Here is a 23,172-nt window from a genome sequence, read left to right as displayed (position 1 = left end):
AGTTCTTCACGTTTTCTTTCAAAGCTTCCTTCAGTTTCAGAAACTCCTTCATCATGCCATTCAAAGTAATTACAACTTGAATTACTCTGCAATCAAAACAACACAGGATTAATTCAAAATTCAGCAAATGAAATGAAATATTTAATCACTTACTGCCCAATTTCTACATCTATAAAACAATCTTCCTTTGTTCTTCACAGTAGTTGCCTTCACAGTAGTTGCCTTCACAGTAGTTGCCTTCAAAACCAACAATGTTTCACCACAACCACACAATTTAGAAGGTAACCGTGAAGATGATCCACAGCTTTGCGACTTAGACGAACCAATTGACCTTCGCGTCCAACCATTTCCTCCACTGTCACCTTTCATTTCACTACAAGAAAATAATCCCTTCATCAGCTTTGGTGCCCACAAAAACCCTATATCCCAAATCGTCATATTCACACGAAGAACAGAAGAAGACCAAAACCAAAACATACAAACTTACCTCAACAATACCAACTCCAACCTTCAGATGTACCCAAGTTCTTTCTCCTCAGTTGCAGCCACGAAGAACAACCAAACTTCTTCAAATCTCATTTATAAAAGATCACGAAGTGCTTAACTGACTTAATCTCAGTTCAACAGTTAAACATCCCACGTGACAGAGAGTGAAGGCAGAGATCAGTGATCACGTGGCATCGCCGTTTGCCACATCCACAAAAACTTAACACCGTCCATTTTTAAGGACTAATACTCAGAGTTTCAAAACTATAAGGACTAAAAACCATCAAAGTTCTGAGCAGGGACTAAAAACAAAATCGTCTGATAGTTCAGGGACTAAAAACATATTTAACCCTTTTATTTAAGTGAAAACGTAGGTGCATGGTAAACTGAAACGTGATTGTGGTAAGCAAACGTTGCAGTGTTTGAGTAATGCTATTCTTTTGAAGTATAGTGCTAAATGGTCCATCTTTATATTGATGGGTAAATTCCATTTTTACATTAATTTTGTGAGCCAATTTTTCGAAAAGAAAATTTATTTCTTCCTCTCATTTGACTGGTAAAACACACAAGTTATTTCAATTTAATTTTTTATTTAAATACCACAAAATTAAAGTTTCTTCAATAAAATTCCAAACTTTGTTGATTCAGCATATGATTCAATAAAAAAAAAGTAAATTGACAGTAAAATAGTTATGGGCATCAATCATATCTGGATGGTTCAAACAAGCACACATAACAAGTTCAGAAGAGCAAAATAGTGGAGAATTGAGAATTATATAGAATGAGAATGCTTCTTAGTGAAATATGACAATTGGGCACTATACTAATACTACAATAATTACCATGCACAAATGAACTTAAATAAAAACAAGAGTAGAATTGCTTAGCAGGAAGCCATTTTTTCTTATCATCAAGATAAATGTTACACTTGAAAATGTTACACTTGAAAAGCAAATTAATACATGACATTTCTATCTTTAGGGCTGCCCTTAAAATATCCTTTTTGTAGATTTAATATCCTTGGAAGATGAACCAATTCCAGAAATGTTTCTGCTTTTCGGGACACTTGATGAACTGCATCACATAGATAAACAAGATGATAACTGTTAATGAAAAGAGAAGATGAAAAAGAAAAAGAAAAGGTAAATTAAATTCAATCTCATAAACCAAAAACGATGGACAAAAGTAAATAACAAGGAATAGTTTCAATGAAAGGAAGAAATGATGTTATATGCACCTTTGACTCCTCTGGATAGAATTTTTCTTCATTGCTGCAATATTCTTTACCTCTTGACTGTATATATATATAATTGAAAATCAATATTCAGTTGAGTTTATAAGCTTCAAGATGCATGATCACAACACAAAATTATAGCAGACAAAACTGTATTAAACTTAATTATAACATGGAAAATGCTTTCTTTCTTTTTTTAATGTTTTACCACAGTTGACTCGATACTGCAAGTGGCAAAGAGAAATTTCTAAGTATTCAAATTTCGAATTACCTCTTCATAAATTCTATCTTCGCCTTCTTCATTATGTTGCTCTTCACATTTGCCACATTATATCCAGGTCCATTATCTATAACAGATCATCAAAAACACAAAATAATAAATAAAAGCTCAAACTTGATCAAATTCAAAATGTACTTGACAAAAGTGCAGTAGTTGGAGTGAACTAAGGAGACAGAGATTTAAGAAATTAAAGGGTTACCTCCCCAAAATCTTCTTTTACTTGAAGGTGGAACTTTAGTGCATGGCCTTACTTGCCTGCTCTGTTTTCCTGCAGAGATCCAATACTTGGTGGTAACTACTTCAAACCAAACATGTCATAGGAAATATAACTATCCAAGAATTCCTACATTACCCCCTGGTGTAAAATGTAAGGCTAATCGTATCAAATCAGTGATTAACAGATCTATTAATATTTTTTTAAATCAAGAAATCATGTTTACTAAAACAGGGAATAGGATCATACTTGCATCTTCTTTTTTGTACAGTTGCTTGATTCGATCAAGTGCTTCATTCTCAACCTGAGCCATTTCCTTTCCTTTTGCCTGTGCACAGAATTGGAAGTGAGATTAATTACTCCACACCTTTAGATATTGATACCATGCCCATTGTAAAATGTGAAATCTAAGAGGAATAATTCATCGAATTGAGTCAAACACAACTAATCACCAGAGTCAGTAATAGCTAATATCACTAACTATACATACGCTTAATTCTAGCATTTTATTCTTACTACCTGATAGGATGTTAACCAGTTAACAAAACTGATCATTAGCGTTTTTCTTTTGTCAGGATAGTGAATAAACAGAAGTTATATATATATAGTTTTTCTCTTTCATTTAAACTATCCAAGCCTGTAAACAAAACAGCAAAGCAAATTTAAAAATGTTACCTCGTACAACTGAATCCATTTAAATGAAACTTTCTTTTCTTTCATCCTCTTAACCACTTCATTAGTGGAATTTGTGCCAAACTGCTTTTCAAAAAACTTCTTCCACAACTTATCAGTTATAGGGCTGAGATCTCTTCCCTGCAAAAAGCGCATCAAGCATATTAGATGACCATTTCATTCTTGTTCAAATTTCACTAACAGTCAACAAAAACAACAAACAGAGCCCATCTTACCTTTGTGGACTTTTCCACATGCATCAATTGGTCAACAGTGCAGTGTGGCAAGATTCGCTCAAGCAGATGCTGATCAACATAACCAACATTTCCAAGGTACCTTACGTTATCTATCACTTTCTGAACGCAAAGGTCAACCAGGGTTGGTATCTTAGGGGCACAAATTTCATCTCTTCTTCTCATCATAACGCCACTGATCATCAAGAAATCAACACAACAATACAACTCTATTAAAAATACTGACCAACCATCAAAACTGACTAAATTCATCTGATATCTATACCTCTTATAGTTTTCAGTTAATCAACAAGCTGAGCCTATCATAGCCAAAATGATTGTTATTCCTAAAATATCACCCTTTCTTACTCGGTACATGAATTAGTAGCTAAATCAACCACAGCAGCAACAACACTCACAAAATTGAATCAGATCACATTCACTTGCAATCACAAATTGTAGGTATAATACCATTTAAAAAATCACTTTACCAAAGATGCCTTTTTTCTTATTGATTTCCAGTTTAAGAATCTTTAAATTGACAATATATACAAATAACATTCATAATTCATGCTACACCAACCACCTTAGGAAGAAATAAAAAAGACAGTAAAATTTATCAATCTATTCAGTGAAAAAACAGCTATAAAAAATCGAACTTGATCATATTAAATTCATGATATGAAAAACAGAAGATCTGTAAGGTTCTTCACTTTGTTTAAAAAATTTTACTTATTTATCTCTAACACACAAATCCCACAGTACCCTAATTCCCAATTTAAATTAACCAAATTGGAAATTCAAAAACCCCAAAAAGTCTATTAATTAAAAATTAAACAAAAATAAAATCGAAAATAGATAACTCAGATAATCAAAACAGAAACTCGATTGACTGAAACGCAGATCAAGAATTTTTCGATGTACTTACAAATTCGATCAAAACTAAACACGATCCGAAAGAAGGAACACAATCTGGAAGGGGGAGCTGGATAGGAGAGAGAGAGCAACAACAAAGGTTGCAGGAAGAAGACTCAGGCGCGTGAGGCTCACGCGCTATGATTTTGCTGGGAGCCGAAAATGCTAACATGCGCCAGAAGACAGTCTCGATGTGGAATTGTTGTAAGATTGGCCACTCCAATAAATAATAATGGGTGGCCTATTTTCTTTTTTACTTTAACCGTTTATATGTCAAAATTAAAGAAAGAAAATAACTAAATTTGATTTGATTTTATTTTATCTTTTTTTTGGATAATCAATTTGATTTTATCATCTGATTTGTTTGATTTTTAATGTCAAATTTTTCTAATGATTTGATTTGTTGGATATTTTTAATGTCCTTTTTGTTTAATAATTTGATTTGTTTGATTTTTAATGTAAATCTAGTTAATAGATTGATTACAACTATAATTTAGAATCAGAGAATTCATTTAATCTATAATAAATATGCATGCAAAAATGTATATATATTTCTTTATGATAATAAAAAATAAAATTATAATTCGAAAACTAATTACTATAATTAATTAAAGGAATTTTTTAAAATTATATTAAAATTATAAAAGATGTTAAAGATAAAAAATAATTATAAAAATATTTTTTTATCAATTTTATATTGTTGTAATTATATAACAACAATTCTTGTAAACTTCCATCAAAAGAAAAAGTATAATTATAATAAATAGTGATAATTGTTTTAAAATAAAAAGTTATAATTTTAATTATACAATAATAACACTTCCAGTCTTTCTGAATAATTTTTTAATAATACAAAGTAAAGAAAGAAAAAGTAAAGAACGAATATAGAGATACAAAAGTTAAAAAGAGATTAAAATAAAGTCTAAACAAATATATTTTTTTATACATATAGATTTCATCCTTTTTTTTAACCTTCATTGCTATGTGAGTGCATATCACTCAGAATTTGAATATAATTGGAAACAAAGATTCACTCTATATATTTTGTCTTTACATGTAATTCTTTATTCTTTTTAAATTCTTTCACTTATTTTTCATATTTTCTCTTTCGAATCTCGTCAATTTTTTTATCTGTTGATTTAGGTTTCCTTAGTTCTCATCTTTCATAAGTCTCAACAATATTTATTATGAGATCTAACACAAATTTAAAGAAGGATTCTTCAATAAGTTTTGGAGAATCTTTCTGTTAAATTATTTTCGTTGTTATTGTTTGTGTAGTAATGGAAGCTACGTTGAATTTGTATTCAAATTTTACGAAAATGCTTCGATTTGATAAAACTGATGACAAATGAATTTTACAAAACTACAAGAAATTATAATATCCCTCTCTTTAAATCTAAAGAAAATAATAATAATAATAATAATATATTTTCTATTAAAGATTGAAGATCATAATTATTAAGATAATCTTAAAGAAAATACTATTTTTTTCATTTAGTTTTTCCTTTAGTTTATAAAGCAATACGGAAAAAGAAAAGAAAGAATTTGGAATGTTCCTAAAAGAGGAGTTAATCCTTATGTAAGAATAGGAAAGGAGTCATTTAAAAAGAAATATACTTTCGCACATATAAATATTTTATATTTATTTAATATTAATTATTTTTTTATTTTTGAAAAATTACAAAAAAATATTATTAACTTGTATTTTTATCACGTGAAATGAATATAAATATGAGTTCTTTTAATTAACTTTTATCTTTGTAATATCTCATTCAGTATAAATATTATAAAAGAACTATCACGTAATTAATGAATAATTAAATTTAAAAACATATAAAATATATTATTTAACAATACTATATATATATATATATATATATATATATATATATATATATTATATTTACAAAACCAAAAGAAGAGTAAAACAACTATTTACATAGAGTTCTCAAAAAATAACTATACAAAACTATCATGCTCCAATTATACATATAGACTATCATCTCTTTGCACCTCTTACACCTAGAAGTCCTCACCTGCTACTCACACTAATCAGATGATCATTACACAAAAAATTAAGTATACACAAGCAAATAAGCAAGAAAAACACAAAAAGAGGTAAGCTAATGTAAAAATTATCAAACATGGGATTTTAAGATTTCATTATACATCACATTTCACACAAAATAAACTAATCATCCTAATCATGTCATGGATAGGGATGACAATGGATCGGGTCGGACACGAATAGTGCCTACCTGCATGAAAAAAACCTCCGGATTTTTTTCAACCTACGGATACCCGTTGGATACCCATTTTTCACCAAGCCCAAATTCTGGCCCAAGACTTTATTCTCCTTTCTTATTCAGAATCATAACTCACAAACCCTAGTTATTCACTTCAAATAGAGTAATCGTCTCCTCCTCCACTCGAGGTAGTCGACTGCCCTCCGTCCACCTAGCAACGTCACGCCCTCCTCTGGTCGGTCGAGACCAACGTCGATGACGCCACCTGCGCCGGTCATAGCTGCTCACTCCTTCGTTCTCCCGTTCCCGCGCGAGAGAAGCTTCGTTGCTCATGGGACATCGTTCCACCATGATTTGGATTCGATCTATGTTTAATGTTTCACTAGAGTAATTCACCAGAACAGTAATTATACAAAGAGAAGAAAAAGTAAAAGAGGAAAGAAAGAAAAATCGTACTCTGGAGGTAGGCAGTAGAGACGCCTCGGATTTTGAATCGGTGGCTGAGACTAGTGGACGGAGCCATTGGTGGCACCGTAGTTCTTGGAGGTCGTCATCATCGTCTTGAACTCCTCAAAGTTGATGAATTTGTCGCCATCGCCGTCGACGAACTTCATTATGTCGCGACATTCATCGACAGAGCACTTGAGGCCGAGGCTGTTGAGCGCGAGGTGGAGCTCCTCAACTAAGATGAGTTCGTTTTTGTCGCAATTGTAGTGGTCGAAGGCGTTGTGGAACCTCCGACTCCACCATCCGCGGAGTCGGAGCGGTAGAAGGCAGCGAACTCGATGAGGAATGGGGCAGCTTCCTTTTCCTTATTCTGATTTCAAGAAGAAACCCTAAAAAGGGAATTGGGCTTTGGCCTAATTTTATAGCAGATTGAACAGAAAAGAAAACCTCATTGAAAAGTTAGAAGAAAAAAAAACTAATGGATAAAATTGTAATTTTATTTTTCAAACAGGTAGCAGATACCCACGGGTACGGATAGTGTGATATCTGAACCCGACCCGTTAACAAGCGAGTATTAAATTACCTGTTACTCGCTATCCGCGGGTACCTCTTACCCGCGAATACTAAATATCCGTAATGGATTTTACAAGCGGGTATCCGCAGGTACGGATTTTTTTGTCATCCCTAGTCATGGACCTAGAACTGATCATCCAAATATAGTATGAATGTCGAACTATGGCAGGTCATGCGTTTGTGGTGGTCTCTATTGCTCTGTAGAGCCATTACCAATGGGTTTCACCCTACCACACACACAAGGTTAGTCTTTTATGCATCTTAGACCATACTAGAGCGCCTAAATTAGGACCTCCTGCTACTCTCACCACATGTATCACTCATCTCTAATTAAGAATGAATGACTATTAGAGTGTCAAGTTAATCCCAAAGACTGAACTTCCTATATTCATACAAACAATACTTGATATAACCACTTAGAATTTCTCTTTAGAAACTCTTATTCAATCACACCTTGATATATACATCAACCTCATTCAAAACCCTTCGATAAAACATACTAAAGCATGTCATAAGATACTCACCAATTCTTAAATGAAATAAAAAAAGTCAAAGAAGAAGAAAACAAAGAGTACACACTATATATATTGACGCTGAGCGAAACCTCCTGTAACTGAGCACCATTCCTCTCGCATTTCTGGCACTTGAGTGCCACCCCCTTTAGGCACAAAACCTCTCGCAAATCTATTGCTCAAGCCCCGTAAGTGTCGTTGAGCGCCACACCAGAACATTATAAACCCCTATTTTCTAGCCTTCGTTACTCTTTATACCTACCAAATTGGTTAATATGATATCCTAAACATTAAGAATGCTTTAGAAACAAGCTTTTAGCTTAAAATGTATACCCTACACCAACTTGTCTACTCTAACTTACCTAAACTCACTTTCACCTTTTCTCATGCAAAGATTAACATCTTAAGGGTCCAAAACAGTCAGAAATGATCTAACCGTAGACTCAAACTCACTACTTCAGCCCACACCTACTACATTAGAATCTCACTAGCAAAAACATCTAAATTGAGCTTAAAACCTTCCTAAACCACCCTATTGACTCATACATATTTCCATATCAGATTTCTATTAACTCAAGGTGCCAACAAGTTTCAAATAACCCTACAATATGTCCTAGATTGTTGTTTCTCCCCTTAGTCTCTTACTTCTAAAATATACTTATCAAAATCTCCATTTTTGACCAAAATGACTTATAACTCAGTCTAGTCCACTTCTTCTCAACATTATAACCAATTTGACATCAACAAACTTCACAACAACAACATTCATCATAGAAATTAAGTCTAACATAGAATCATTCAATGTCAACAATCATCATGTGGCTAAACCTGCTCATCCAAGAACAATTTACATTAACAATCATTTCGGGCATAATAATTCAACATACAATAACTACACACACCAATAATTATCAATTTATACTTCATAATTCAATTAAAAGAAAAACATTAGATTCTCTTACCTAAAGAAGAATGCTACAATACAACTCTCTCTATATAATGTACCACTTGTGTCTCAACTCAAGAAACTCTAAAAATACCTACAAATCACAGAATCATGATCAGAGTAAGTTTTTAGGACCTCTGATCGACGAAGAGCTAGAAAAAGAAATCAAATGACACATGCAAAAACTTCTATGCATGGCTTTAAACTAAGAGTTAAAGAAAAAATGAATTGAAACTTACTTGTTCTACAAAAAAAACTGATCGGTAAATGACAAAAAATGCATTGTTTTAAGTATCTCTTAACAGTTAAACAGATGAGTGAGTAAAAAATCTAAGATAAAAAATGGAAGTCAAAGAAAAAATTATAAAAAAATGATTAAAATTAAAAATCATGTTGTATTTATATTATTAAATTATTTTAACGTTAAAATACTTAATTTCATTATTTTTAAAGATTAACAAATATCATTATTACAACAGTCCTATTATTAGTCACATCTAAATCTGTGCTTAAAAAGTGATTACTCTTCGTCCCAATCACAACTCACGTAATTTCTTAAAAATATTATGAATTTACGGAATTCTTTAATATCCAAACCAAATGGTTGTGATATGGTAAAAGAAAAAGATATATGGGTGTTGCCATTTTGTCCGTACAACTGTAGGTGAACACTAAGCATTTGCGCAGTGAATAACACCAATGTTCTATGCTTTCTCTTCGCAAATCGTTGCCACCTCGCAATTTGAGGCCAATTTCCACGGTGTTCCCATTGCAACGCTGGATTCACCACATTTTTTCATCAGTTACAGGTTCTTTCCAACAGGTATCACATGACCATGAGAACAAGACCAACTTTGTATTCCATTCTTGCACCGACATTGGTACTGCCAGGCAGCTTCACGCGCTTTTTACGGTGTTGGGTAAGGCTCAAAATGTCGTTTTGTTCACTCGGCTTGTTACTTTGTATGCCACTCTTGGGGACCTCTCATTGTCTCGCAACACTTTTAAGTACATTCAGAGGAAGAACATTTTCACATGGAACTCTATGGTGGCTGCGTTTGTTAAGTGCGGGAAATACCGTGATGCTATGAACTGTGTCAGTGAGTTGTTATCTAATTCGGGTGTAAGACCTGACTTTTACACTTTCCCCCCTGTGTTGAAGGCGTGCGTGAGTGTGGTTGATGGGGAGAAGATGCATTGTTGGGTTTTGAAGATGGGTTTTGAGCATGATGTGTATGTGGCTGCTTCCTTGATCCATCTGTATTCAAGGTTCAGTGCTGTGGATGTTGCCCACAAGGTGTTTGATGATATGCCCGTCCGAGATGTTGGGTCTTGGAACGCGATGATTTCGGGGTTTCTTCAGAATGGGAAAGCAACCAGCGCGTTGGGTGTTTTAGGTAGGATGAAGGTTGAAGGGGTAAAGATGGATACAGTTACGGTGGCAAGTGTGCTTCCTGTTTGTGCGCAAGCGAATGATGTTGTTTGTGGGATGTTGGTTCATCTGTACGTGATAAAGCATGGGTTGGAAAGTGATCTTTTTGTTTGCAATGCTTTGATTAATATGTATTCGAAGTTTGGTAGGCTGCAGGATGCACAGAGGGTTTTTGATGGCATGAAGGTGAGAGATGTGGTGTCTTGGAATTCTATAATAGCTGCATATGAGCAGAATGACGATCCAGATACTGCACTTCGTTTATTTAAAGGGATGCAGTTTGTGGGAATGGGACCTGATTTGTTGACAGTTGTGAGTTTGATCTCAATTTTTGTTCAGTTAAGTGATCGGAGGATTGGCAGGGCTGTTCATGGATTTGTTACGAGGCGTGGTTGGCTTGAGGAAGATGTTGTTATAGGTAATGCTCTTGTGAATATGTATGCCAAATTGGGTTTGATAGATTGTGCACGTGCAGTTTTCGAACAGCTTCCTAGAAGAGATGTAATTTCATGGAACACTTTGATCACAGGTTATGCTCAAAATGGTCTTGCAAGTGAGGCAATTGATGCTTACAACATGATGGGAGAATGTAGAACGATAATCCCCAACCAAGGAACATGGGTGAGCATTCTCCCAGCATATTCCCATATTGGAGCTTTGCAACAAGGAATGAAAATACATGGGAGGCTAATCAAGAACTCTCTCTACTTGGATGTCTTTGTGGCTACCTGCCTGATTGACATGTATGGGGAATGTGGGAAGTTAGAGGATGCAATGTCCCTATTCTATGAAATCCCTCGGGAAACTTCAGTCCCTTGGAATGCAATAATATCTTCTCTCGGGATTCATGGGCATGGAAAAGAAGCTGTGCAACTTTTCAAGGATATGCAAGCTGACGGGGTAAAGGCTGACCATATTACTTTTGTATCGTTGTTGTCGGCTTGTAGCCATTCAGGTTTAGTTGATGAGGGTCAATGGTGCTTCGAATTGATGCAGAAAGATTATGGGGTAAAGCCCAATTTGAAACATTATGGCTGCATGGTGGATTTATTTGGCAGAGCTGGGTATTTGGAGAAGGCACATGATTTAGTAAACAATATGCCCATACAAGCAGATGCATCCATTTGGGGTACTCTCCTTTCTGCTTGTAGAATACATGGAAATGCAGAATTGGGTACTTTAGCTTTAGATCGCTTGTTGGAAGTTGATTCAGAGAATGTTGGCTATTATGTTTTGCTGTCAAATATCTATGCAAATGTTGGAAAATGGGAAGGAGCAGTTAAAGTAAGATCCTTAGCCAAAGATAGAGGATTGAAGAAGACTCCTGGATGGAGTTCTGTTGTAGTAGGTAGTGTAGTTGAAGTTTTTTATGCAGGGAACCAAACTCATCCACAATGTACAGAGATATACAAGGAATTAAGGGTTTTGAATGCCAAAATGAAAAGCCTTGGTTATGTTCCAGACTATAGTTTTGTCCTACAAGACGTTGAGGAGGATGAGAAAGAGCAGATTTTGATAAGTCACAGTGAGAGGCTGGCCATTGCATTTGGACTTATCAGCACCCCACCAAAATATCCCATTAGGATATTTAAAAACTTGCGTGTTTGTGGTGATTGCCACAATGCTACCAAGTACATATCCAAAATTACTGAAAGGGACATTATTGTGAGGGATTCTAACCGTTTTCATCACTTTAAAGAGGGGTTTTGTTCATGTGGTGATTACTGGTGACTGATGAATTTCCATTTGTTAATATTTTTCTAGACTAATTGTGTTTCCGTGAGGTTTCTTTTGTTTTTATTTTCTTATTTTAGATTAGATTTGGTTTTTCAAAAATAAAATGCTGTTATTCCATATATGTGTTAATATGAGCTTATTAGATATAATTTAGTTTACTCTAGTTTTCTTTCCTATTCATTAGTTTAGCTCAGTTAAGTTTTCTTTAGTTTACATTTGCTGGTTTTGTTATTTTTCAGAGTTAGTACTAGTTTGTAGCTTTTAGGCCATATCTGTTGCTGTTTTTAGACTTGAGTTCTGATATTCTCTTGTTCTTGAATTTTCGTGTTTTCTTATTTTTGTTTCCAGACCTGATGTGATTTTATTTTTGTTTGTCTTGAATTAGGAATTAGTATAATTCATTCTCATTTGTTGTTTCACAGTTTCAGTCACTGCATTTTAGTTTTTCTTTAACTGCATTTTAGTTTTTCTTTAACTGCATTTTAGTGCATTTTAGTTTATCACTGCCTTTTGGTTTCTACTGTGCCTGGCCATTGACTGCATTCACTCTCAATTGTTGTTTCTAGTTTCTGTCCAACTTAAATGCATTGCATTTTTGTTTCTGCTGCCAGTCACTGTTTGCATTTTAATTTCAGTCCAGGTCTCCACTGTCCAGTTTCTGCCCATCCACAAAATCATTTCCGCTTCCTCTCCATTTTAGCTTTAGCCCATATCAGTTTTGATTACTAGTACTGATTTTGAAAAATTCACTAAAAGTAGGTAGAAATTAATTTTTTAGTCAAATTTTTTGTGCTAACATTTATTAGTGTGTATTTGTTTGTACAGTCTTTACATTGCATATATTAGTCATAGATTCTGTTTTGAAAAATTTGGTGGTGAAAAAGCTTGAAATAATCATAACATTTGGTATGGACCACGAATTATGATGTGTTGAACTGTAAAGTTATTGGAAACTGTGTTTCAATTCGGCTGGCCATGTTGGGGTCCCAAAGTTTCAAAATTCCACCATCTACTATATCTTTTCTATTTTCTTAGTATTTTTGCCCCATTTTACTATATTTCAGAGATTTGTTTCACTTACCTATACTATTCAGAAAATTCTAAAACCTTTTATGGTGTTTTCTAGCAGTAAATAGAGATTTTTCATGCTTTTATATTTTAGATCTTCTTTTTATACTTTTATATGTAGAACATTCCATTTAGTGTTTCAGTCATTTCTTTTCTACTATATTCATTTGTTTGTGCTGTATAATTTTGTGAGTACATATTTTGCATCCTCTTTCATACTAAGATTCATAGGACATTCCATAGACTTCATATAAAAATCGCATAATTTTTTTTTCCATGCATTGCATATAGCTAGTTATTTTTCATTGCACGGTTCATTTTGCTGTTTCACTATTTTGCTGTTTCAATCTGTTTCACTGTTCAATGCTGCAGTTTTCAGTATGATGCTGTTCTCAGCCAAATGTTACTCCTCATGGTGCAATGGAAATTAAAGATGAAGTTTCCAGCTCAAAACCTTCAGGTAGACCTGTCCAGACATGTTTTGGATTTAGACGGAACAACATTCATGAAACCTGTGTTGGAGGAGGAGAGCAGCAGAAGGGATTTGATTCAGCAGCACAATGGAAACATCTTTGTTTTTTCTGTTTTTCTGTTTCTTTTTACTCTTACATTGAGGACAATGTTTGGCTCAAGTGTGGGGGGAGGTTTTATTTCAATTTGCTGATTGATAGTTATTCTCTGATTTTCATTTTAGATTTGAACTCATTTTGGTTTCCTGTTTGTTGTTTCTGATTTCATTCATTGTATTTTCTGGTTTTTCTTGGGAGTTTTAGTTTGTTGCTTTTAAACTCTACTGTTTTTTGCTATTTGCTGTTTTAAGAATACTGATTCTGTTTTCTGTTTTAGTTCTTCTAGGTTTCTGTTTCTGTTTTCTATTCCAACAGCTGCAGTTGTAATTTGCTTTGCCTTGCTGTTTTCAATTTGTTCAGCTGTTTTGTTTAGTTTAAACATTTGGTTTGCTGTGTTTTTTAGTAGCTGCTGTTTTTTTTTTATTTAAACCAGTTTTTTCTTTCACTGAATTTTTTTAGTATGCTGTTTTGAGCTAGTTCCTTTTGCTGTTCTGAATTTTTTTTTCTGAACTGTTTTGATAGTTTTTCAGTTTTCATATTTTTTCATTGAATAAAAAGCTGTTATTCATCATTCTTTTTTAGAGGTCTTAAACTTGATTGACATGTTGATTCATTGAATTTAGGCAGTTTTTCATGAAAATTGGACGGTGGATCAGTTTTGATAACAGTTAATCTTTGTGAGACTTGAGTTTATTTCTTTCTTGTGTGATTCACTCATGTTTTATAAGTGTTCCAGGACTTGCATTGACTCTTTTTTTATACTACTTGTTTTAAGATATACTCTTGAGATGATCTAGGCCATTTTTGTTACAAAGCTTGATAGGATACTGGGTGATAGGATAGAAGGCAGGGGAGCCGAATGGTAGGAGGTAGGGGAGCCGAACGGTAGGAGGCAAAGGGAAGCAAGCCGAACGGTGAAAGGTGATGAAGAGCTGGAGCCAAACAGTAGGAGGCAGGGGGAAGCAAGCCGAACGGTGGAAGGTGGTGAAGAGTTGGAGCCAAACGGTAGGATGCAGGGGGAAGCAAAGCCGAACGGAAGGCGGTGAAGAGCTGGAACCGATTGATTGAAGAGTGACTATCCTAATTGGGAAAACAGTTAGGATGAGCGGGAAATAATTATAGTAAATAGAGCTATATCCTAGGAAAATATTCAGTATAAATTAATTATAGTAAATAGAATTATATCCTAGGGAAATATTCAGTATAAGTTAATTATAGTAAATAGAACTATATCCTAGGGAAATATTCAGTATAAGTTAATTATAGTAAATAGAATTATATTCTAGGAAAATATTAAATATAAATAAAGCTAGATGTTATTGTTTAGGGCAAACTTTTGATTATTGAGTTTTGTCGACAGGCGGCTATGCTCCTGTGAAGGAGGATATGCTCCCAAGTAATTGAAGGAGGTTATGCTCCCAATTACCCTTGTTTACTTTTGTTTATTTAGATATTACCATCAATAAAAGAAATTCATTCGTTCATTATCATTCAGTCATTGTCTTTTTCTACCTACTGTGACCGTGTTTAATTTATGTCTCCGACTCGGATACGTAACAAAGGTTCTTGATGATTTTAGTTTATTACAAGCCTTGGACCTGAAAAATTATATTTGACCCCACCTTTGAGTTGTGAGGGGCTTTGGAGTTGTTTTGGGAAATTATTGTGAAGTTCAAGTGTGGGGAAATGTGCTGAATCAGTTTTGAATTTTATGATGCATTGAAAGAGTTTGGAAAGTAGTATGAAAGAATGAAAAAGAGAAAAATATGAAAATATGAATATATTTGTGGTCTGTGCTGAATTTGAAAAGAGAAAAACAGAAAAAGAAGAAAGAAAATTGAAAAATAAAAGGTGAAAGAAAAGAGTGAAGTGTTGGATGATTGATAATTCTTGATTGAAAGAGAACCTTGCACTTATACTTCCAATCTTTTCCTTATCGTTTCCTCGCTTCTCTCTGGTTGTAGCCTTTGATCCTTTCTTATATCCTACCTTGACCTTGACCACATTACAAGTCATATAAGTGCTTTTGATCTTGAGTTGTACTTTTTTCAAGTGGTGAAAATTAGAGGCTTTTCAAGCATATTGTTAGGAGTTGGAAAGTTTATAAAAGGAGGAAGAACAGTACCGAACGGTAAGGGAATGAGGGGTCCGAACGGTATCTACACTAGTACCGAACGGTGGCTATAAGGGAGGAAGGAGTCAAGGTCCGAACGGTTTTGGGTCGAATACCGAACGGTAGAGGATGAAAAAAGGGCGGGAAAGTTTGTTAGGTTATTAGGAGGAGAGAGAGTATAAATAAACCTTCTATAATTCTGTTGAGGAGGATAGCCTTTTGCATTGTATAAACAGGTCTTGGACCTTTTGAGAGGGATTAGGCTCCCGATTCGTCATTGTATTTCTTTATTTGTTGCAGTGAATTCATACATTTCATTTGTTCTCTCTGGTTTGTGTGCTTGTGTGAGTGGGTGTTGTGAGAAAGTTAGGCTTCTAACTCACAAACCTAACACATATGGTAATGTTTGTATTCATGATGTGCTGAGTGTAAACACTAACCCTTAAACACTTGAGAGAATGAGTGATACATTTCCCGGAGAGATTATCATTTTTGATCCATGGTGTGATTTGAGTGAGACTTTGATGTTTGAAACATGTTTTTGACTGGTTTGAGCTCTTTAAACTTTGATGGATGAAAATTTTCTCTGCTCACTGTTTTTCTCAGTTTTCACAACTTTTCATGGTTTTCTTACTTTTAGCTTTTCACTGTTTTCACAAAGATTACATTTGTAGTGCTCACTTTTTCGATTTATTTATTGTTTTCAGTTTGGATAGTTTGTACTGCTTCTAAAGTCTATAAAAAGTTTGTATAGTTTTTCATTGTTGTTTGTCCGAGAGTGGGAAAGTCTAAGTGTGGGAGTATGATGAGTCTCTATTTATTAATATTTTTCTAGACTAATTGTTTCCTTGATGTTTCTTTTGTTCTTATTTTGGATTAGATTTGATTTTTCTTAGATAAAATGCTGTTTTTTCCAAATGTGTTAATATGTGCTTATTAGATAGAATTTTTTTCTGAATAAAAATAAAAGTGCATTTCTGTAGCTTTGACCTTTACTGATTGTTTGGTTGATAACTTTTTCCTCAGAAATCAGATTGAGCTGAAATTTGTTTCATTAGAATCCTGACTCAAAAAGCTTTAATTAGAATACAAGAACATGAATTTTAGATGATTGAGCTGATTGCAATTATTTCCGAAAAGTTGCAGCAGAGAAGAGACAACACTGTTTCGGCATTGTTTTAGATTCTCTTCTTGTAAGGACAGATTTATAACTTCCTTTGGCAGTCTAGTTAGTTCAGATAGCTTAGTTAGGAAGTCTGAAAGTACTCAATTACTCTTAGTTCTATCGATATAACAGCTCAGACACAACACCACACCATATTTTTCAGTTTAATTTAGTTTTTCAGTTTTTCTAGTTTCTGACGTTTGGAGCATTTTTGTCTATGGGTTTTCTTTTCAATGTGTTCGGTTCTTTCTTTCCTTTAATTCCAGTTCTGTAATTCCATTCATTTCTTCTTTCAATTCTCTCTACTGTTATACTTCAATCAATTCAAATTTAGGTTTCTGCATTGCTTTTCCATTTCTCTTACTGTTCTTGATTCAATTTTCAATTACGATGCACTTTCACCTATTGTTAAGTGGTTATTTGATATGCTTGATGCGCTTTTGCAGTGAAGAGATCTCAGCTCTGTGACTGATAAGTTGTGGAAGAATCTTTTGAAAATCAGTGTCACAAATTCCACTAATGAAGTGATTAGGAGGATGAAAGAAAAGAAAGTGTCATTTAAATCGATGCAGCTGTATAAGTTATTAACCTCATTTATCAATCTGTGCACATGCTGAGAATGAAGCAAAGCACTTGATCAAATCAAGAATGTACAGCAAAGAATTGACTAAAGAAATGTATTTATTCACCAATGGTTATTCAAGGTTTTCGTATCTCTTATGTTTCTTCTGGTGTACGAATGTAAAGTTAGATAAAAACAATTAAAACAAAAATGATTTACTGAATCAATAAAAAATGAAATTTTAATCGAGAAAATTTAATTTTTGTAGTATTTAAATAACCAAAAAAATTTTAATAATTTTTTTTATCACCAATCAAATTTTGAATCTCAAAAGGGAGGAAGGAATACATTTTCTTTCTTAAAAAATTTCCTCCTAAAATAAATATAAATATAAAATGTACCCATTACCATGAAGAGTGGAATAAAAAAGTAAATTCAGTTTCAAGAATCTGTCATCTCAATAAGAAATTCTTTTATTGATCAAACACAGGTTGATAATGGACAGGAATAATAGTATATATTTTAAATAAAGCATGGGACAATGTGCATATATATATATATATATATATATATATATATATATATATATATTCATCCTCATTGTCATCAGGTCTTTGTTTTAAATTACTAAAAAAACATGTAATTTATTTAAACAATCAAAACACTTTTAATTTATTTAAGTAACTTAAAAAAATTAATAGTTTTTATTTTATTTGAAGAACACTTTTTTTTTTGTTACACAATTTTTATTATTTTTATTTTTTATTTATTTTTATCAGATAAGAATGTCTGACTACCAATTTTAATATCTTAATAGTGTAAAGTCTTAGTTTATTAAGCATAAAAATTTTATCTTCTCTCTATAATTCTTACTTTTGCTGCTTCTTTTTTTGAAAAATTCTTTTTTGCGACACAATTTTTCATTATTCTATCAACCATTCAATTAGTTTCATATCCACTGAATTCACTCAAATATCAAAGATATTTCCTTCTAAAAGTTTGAAAAAAATTGTTTTACTATTTTTTATAATTATTTGATGTTTCATATCCACATTCTTAAGATTTGACACTAAAACAATGTGTACTTTTTTTTACGATGAAATTTTTAAAGAACTATACTTTTCTATATGAATTTTAGTTTTTTTGAAGAATATATTTGTAAAAGAAAATGACATGTATTTTAAAAATAGTGCGCGGTTTGACGATTTTAATATTAAAAGGTTTTAATATAAATAGTTTTGTATAGAACGAATTTCATTATTTAAAACATATCATATATCTAGAAACTACTTTTATAGAGTTTTCTAACTTTTCGCTGGAAGTTGGTATAATTTGTTTGTATGGTTGAAGAATCGATCTTGGCAACAAACTCTTTAATTTGGACCGATCAATTTATCATATAAAATAAGTTGATTTTCTACTCTTTTTCCTTTGTATATTTTGTCTTCCTTTACATGTAAACCAATTGTGGTTGCATGTGACATCTAAGTCCTCTGTAAGATTCTTTAATGATCAATGAGCGTACCTTGATCGGGTTTCTGTGGTTTGTAAGAGTAGATAGAGTTTCTTAAGCCGAGGGAGTTTTTTAGTATCTTTAGAGCTATTGAATCACCTAACAAGTAGTTGAAACTAATTACCACTTTTTCATGTTGTTGATGCTTTGATGGATTGTGTTGCATGTTTGATTTGGTCTGAAATTTGTAGTTTGGCATGTAGAGTTTCTATTGTGTTTTCTATTGACTTATTAATCTGTAGATTGTGGTGTCTTATTTCTGTTTTATTCCACGTTTTTCTCTGATTTATTTTTTTTCCTCTTGAGGATTCAAATTCAGTGTACTCTTTCCTGGACATGATCATATCAGTTAAAGTTGTTTATTTGAAATATGGTGTTGAGTGACACTAGTGTGGCGTTGAGCGCAAGCATGATTGTGAAGGTCTAAGAGCATTTTAGCTCCAGACCACTCAATTAGGTTTGTGTCATTGAGTGACTAAAATGTGTGAACAGTCTGACGCTAAGAGGTGGCAGAGTATCGTTGAGCGTTACTTTTCTCTGCAAGTCTAGAATCTCTTTCATCTTGTTTTGCTAAGCTATAGGTTGGTTTTGACGAGTGAGACAATTTGTGAGAGCTTTGAGCGTCAATGTGGTTTTCTGAGTTTTCTAATTCTTTGTCTATTTGGAGTGATTTATTTTAGATTTTGTGCATGATTATTATAAATTTAAGATGGATTGTGGTGCTTATGCATGCTTGATATGTGTGATGTTATTTCTGTGGATGAAGAATATGATTTGAGATATTGTTGAGAGAATTTCAAAGAGAAATTTTGTGATGTAGTAAAGTTAGTGTATCCTTTGACATATGGGAGTTCTAAGAGTGAGATTATCATGAACTCTAATAAGTATTCATACTTAAATAAAGTAGAATGAGTTATGTGGTGAGAGTCGTATGAGATCCTAGTTTATGGGCATTGGTTAGGTTATAGACATGAAGAGGATTAACCTCATGAGTAGTAGGGTGATAACACTTTTGTTTAGGATTTTCTACAGAGTATAAATACTACTACAAGTGCAACCTACATTGAATACATATGCCAAAGCATGAATCTGAATAATTGACTCTAGTGTCAATTGTTTATGTGTGTTGATATGAGTATTGTGTTTTTTAAATGTTTAGATTAATTTTTTTGGTACATTAGCTTACGCTTTAGTCTTTGTTGTTTGTTTGTTTGTCTTTCCTGTTGCAATGAGATCACATGACTGGTATGAGTAGATGAAGATGTTCCAGTTGATCCGATCTAGAGTAAGTGAGATGCTATAACTTAGAATTGAATATGTTTTGTCTTATATAATTCCTTTTCTTTTGAAAATTTCTATTGTATGTTAGAGTGTTTATTTATAACTTTCTATATAATCAATACATGTTTTATGAATGAATGTAATATAGTAGTTGTATCTATGTCTCATCTACTTAATTGATTATCATGTTTATAACATTTATTTTAGGAGTTTTATATTATTAAAATGAGATGTTATATTAATGGTGTCAGATCAATTCGTCCTTAGGATGACCTGAGGGTTGTGAGTTTTTCGTGTCTTTTCTAGTTTAAGAGTTGAGTTTAGACTATGTAGATTATGTATCTAAGTGGAAGTATTGAGAACAAAAAATATCTTGATAAAAGTTTAAGGAAAGAAAGAGTTGAGTTTGTTAGAATGAAAAAGAGTTTTGTTTTCTATATAGATTCTTGTTATGTTCTTGCCTCTATGATAGTGTTAAGTACTCTATAGTGGTAGAGGGATGTAGATCTAATGATAACTTGGTCTGTTTACCTTTATGAGATTTGGATAAGGCCTTTGAGACATCTTACCTCAAAGGTATAGAAATATAGTGGATTGAAGTTTGGGAGTTAAAAGATCAAAGTTTTAGGTTTCAAAAGATATTGGTGGTTTTCAGAAATAACATTTTAATTTGAGGAAGCTTAACAGGTTCTTAGGATCAAATATCACAAGTTTTGCAAAAGGAGTTGACTTCAGGAGTTAGAACAAGAAGAGATATCATTTTTATAACATTGGTTTTAATAGTTTTATATTATTAAAATTGAACGTTACCATACTAGAAATCAAGAATAAAAATAAAACACAAATCTCATATCTAACCAAAAAATAAAAACAAAAATTAATATAAATTTTTACTCACAAAAATAAGAAAAAATATAATTAAATCCACATTAACTTCTTCATTAACCATTTAACACCATATTTCATACTATCAAGTAAGTAATTCCATGCACCTTCACTTAAATAAAAAGGAAAAGAAATTTATTTATCTCTTATAAGTTTCACTCCATTATAAATAGATTGTAAACTATAATTTTAGTAAAATAGATCCTCCGAATTTGTTTCATTTATCTAGCTTAAACGTTACGGTTTTTGTAAATAAACACTAAAATTTTAATTTCATCAAATTAATTCTTAAATTTAATATTTTATAAATAATATTTTTCTAACGTATTTGTGAGAACCTGATAATTAATACACACTAATTCATTCCCTGATCACTATTTTAATGCACCGTGACACGTCAAAATGCACTCACACTTCCACTGCATGCGCTTGCCATGTGTCACGGTTAGAGCATTCTGAGAAGGTTAGTGGGAGACAAGTGGCGTGTGGAGGTTGGGGAGTTTATTCTGCATAGGAAGAGAAAAATAATTCTGGAAACTCTCCCTCTTCCTCCTGCATGCTTCATCTCCTTCTCAGAATTTCTGTTTTCGATTTCTCTGCTTTTCTCTAAACCGTGTTCATCTTCTCCCTAAGATCACTCACTATCAATTCCTCCAATCCTATTTCAGACACCATAGAAGCCTTCCCTGCACTGTGAACCTCATTCTGATCCGAACAGAATTGAGAACTGAACTGGTAAGTTCTCATCTCTGCATCTTCGTCCATTTGGTTCATGCAAACCAAAATTCTGGTTGCATGCATGAATTAGAAGTCTGATCTGCTTACGGTTTTGGTGTGTTAGATTAAGTGGAAGTGGTTGAGTGAAATTCTGATAGAAAGCTGTGAGAGCACGAGAGAAACTCTAAACAATTGAAGTGAACTGCTTGATAAGGTAAGGGAAGCTTATATGTTTAATTCATACTGCTTGATTTTATAATCTGAGTTGCATGTATATGAAATCTGATGTTTGAGCATTATGAACGTTTACTGATATGGGATATGAATTCTGGTTCATTTGCATGTTGCTTTGAATACGTATGAAAGGTGTATGAATGTTATAGAATTGGAATGAGTGGATTGATTGAATCTGTCATGAATGAATACTGATATATGCATTATACAGGTTGTGGTTGATTTGATTCAAATGCATGTTGATTTGATTATGTATGAATGGAATATGTTGATTGTATAGTTGGAATGATTCAAATGTTGAAATCTGTATGATTTTAATGTATTAAATCTGGAAGGAAAGTTGTAAAATTCATAAATTTGAAATCTGGAAAAATTCTGTTAAAGTTGAAAAAATCTGGAATTTACTCTTTCCCACTGATAAAGGACGTTCGTCCCTGTACGGTCTTAAACCGTTCGGCTTTCAGTAAAATTACTTAGATTGGAATTCTTTCATTTGGAAAGAATTCTGCTCGAGAACGAGCGTCCCCAGTTGATGGTCTGAGCGTTCGTCTAGCTCAGCAATGTTTAAATATTTAAGACTTTATAAATAAGTGACGTTCGGCCTTAAGTCGAGCGTTCGTCCTTAATGTCGTTCGACCTTATGTCGAACGTTCGTTCTACAGAGCGTTCATTCTTATACTGAACGTTCGTCTGAATTGGCGCTCGGTCCTATACCGAAGCATTCGTCTTAAATAGCGCTCGGTGTATATCCAGCGTTCGTTTTAATTCGTGCTCGGTCATTGACCTAGCGTTCGTCCAAAGCAGGGTTCGGTTTCTAACTGAACGCTCGTCCTTATTATTGAATTCTGAGCGAACGTAATTGACGTTCGTCCAAAGTAAATTTCTGAACGTTCGTTCATTGACAGTAAGAGTTGTTTTCTGTACTTTGAATATTCTGGTTATTTATCTAAGTTATTCTGTAAGATATTTATTCTCTTGATTCAACCTAAAGTTCTTGTACTCAACATCTTCTAAGTATTATTCTGAACTTCTAAATTCAATCTCATTTAAATTCTTTAAGAATTCTTAACGTCCATCAATGAATAAGAGTTCGTTTCTTTTGTTCAGAAACGTGAAATCAAAGGTTCTGTAATAAGTT

The 23,172-nt window shown here is 33.1% G+C and overlaps 2 protein-coding genes and 1 long non-coding RNA gene across 6 annotated transcripts; 1 reads left to right on the top strand and 2 right to left on the bottom strand.

Annotated features, from left to right (window-relative positions):
* Positions 1 to 1,241: 1,241 nt before the first annotated feature.
* On the bottom strand, positions 1,242 to 4,240 carry LOC148198266 (uncharacterized). Of its 2 annotated transcripts, XM_088115414.1 has the most exons (8): positions 4,048 to 4,240; positions 3,123 to 3,315; positions 2,890 to 3,027; positions 2,464 to 2,542; positions 2,200 to 2,268; positions 1,992 to 2,067; positions 1,724 to 1,780; positions 1,242 to 1,560 (listed from the first exon to the last, which is right to left on the bottom strand). In XM_088115414.1, exons 2-8 carry the CDS (start codon positions 3,306 to 3,308, stop codon positions 1,476 to 1,478), a joined length of 690 nt encoding a protein of 229 aa, XP_087971540.1. In that variant the 5' UTR covers positions 3,309 to 3,315; positions 4,048 to 4,240; the 3' UTR covers positions 1,242 to 1,475. The 2 variants fall into 2 exon arrangements, with proteins under 2 accessions (XP_087971540.1, XP_087971539.1); XM_088115413.1 differs by lacking the exon at positions 4,048 to 4,240 and having other exon boundaries at positions 3,123 to 3,323.
* A 1,890-nt stretch (positions 4,241 to 6,130) lies between these two features.
* LOC148198265 (uncharacterized) lies at positions 6,131 to 7,233 on the bottom strand. Its single transcript, XR_015779952.1, has 2 exons — positions 6,737 to 7,233; positions 6,131 to 6,645 (listed from the first exon to the last, which is right to left on the bottom strand). It is a non-coding gene; the product is annotated as an uncharacterized LOC148198265 (long non-coding RNA).
* Positions 7,234 to 9,367: 2,134 nt separating this feature from the next.
* LOC124844920 (pentatricopeptide repeat-containing protein At4g33990) lies at positions 9,368 to 17,548 on the top strand. Of its 3 annotated transcripts, none has more exons than XM_088116464.1 (2): positions 9,368 to 11,821; positions 13,368 to 17,548. In XM_088116464.1, the coding sequence occupies exons 1-2, from the start codon at positions 9,465 to 9,467 to the stop codon at positions 13,657 to 13,659; spliced, it is 2,649 nt and encodes an 882-aa protein (XP_087972590.1). In that variant the 5' UTR covers positions 9,368 to 9,464; the 3' UTR covers positions 13,660 to 17,548. The 3 variants fall into 3 exon arrangements, with proteins under 3 accessions (XP_087972590.1, XP_087972588.1, XP_087972589.1); XM_088116462.1 differs by lacking the exon at positions 13,368 to 17,548 and having other exon boundaries at positions 9,368 to 10,608; positions 10,720 to 12,085; XM_088116463.1 differs by lacking the exon at positions 13,368 to 17,548 and having other exon boundaries at positions 9,544 to 9,678; positions 9,768 to 12,085.
* The last annotated feature ends 5,624 nt before the right edge of the window (positions 17,549 to 23,172 follow it).

This window comes from Vigna umbellata, chromosome 5, assembly GCF_029865625.1.
Source record: "Vigna umbellata cultivar VRB3 chromosome 5, Vumbellata_1.0, whole genome shotgun sequence".
NCBI classification, from domain to species: Eukaryota; Viridiplantae; Streptophyta; class Magnoliopsida; order Fabales; family Fabaceae; genus Vigna; species Vigna umbellata.
The sequence above is the reverse complement of the archived record's forward strand: the minus strand, read 5'-3'. Positions and strand labels throughout refer to the sequence as shown.

What these genes read in the sequence shown, in the direction of transcription:
- LOC124844920 (XM_088116464.1), top strand. Translation starts at nt 9,465, where the DNA reads ATGCTTTCTCTTCGCAAATCGTTGCCACCTCGCAATTTGAGGCCAATT. An exon ending in GATTGCCACAATGCTACCAA is followed by an intron (nt 11,822 to 13,367) that starts GTACATATCCAA and finishes TCAATGCTGCAG; the next exon opens with TTTTCAGTATGATGCTGTTC.
- LOC148198266 (XM_088115413.1), bottom strand. Translation starts at nt 3,323, where the DNA reads ATGATCAGTGGCGTTATGATGAGAAGAAGAGATGAAATTTGTGCCCCT. An exon ending in ATGTGGAAAAGTCCACAAAG is followed by an intron (nt 3,028 to 3,122) that starts GTAAGATGGGCT and finishes CGCTTTTTGCAG; the next exon opens with GGAAGAGATCTCAGCCCTAT. An exon ending in AAGATAGAATTTATGAAGAG is followed by an intron (nt 1,781 to 1,991) that starts GTAATTCGAAAT and finishes ATATATATACAG; the next exon opens with TCAAGAGGTAAAGAATATTG.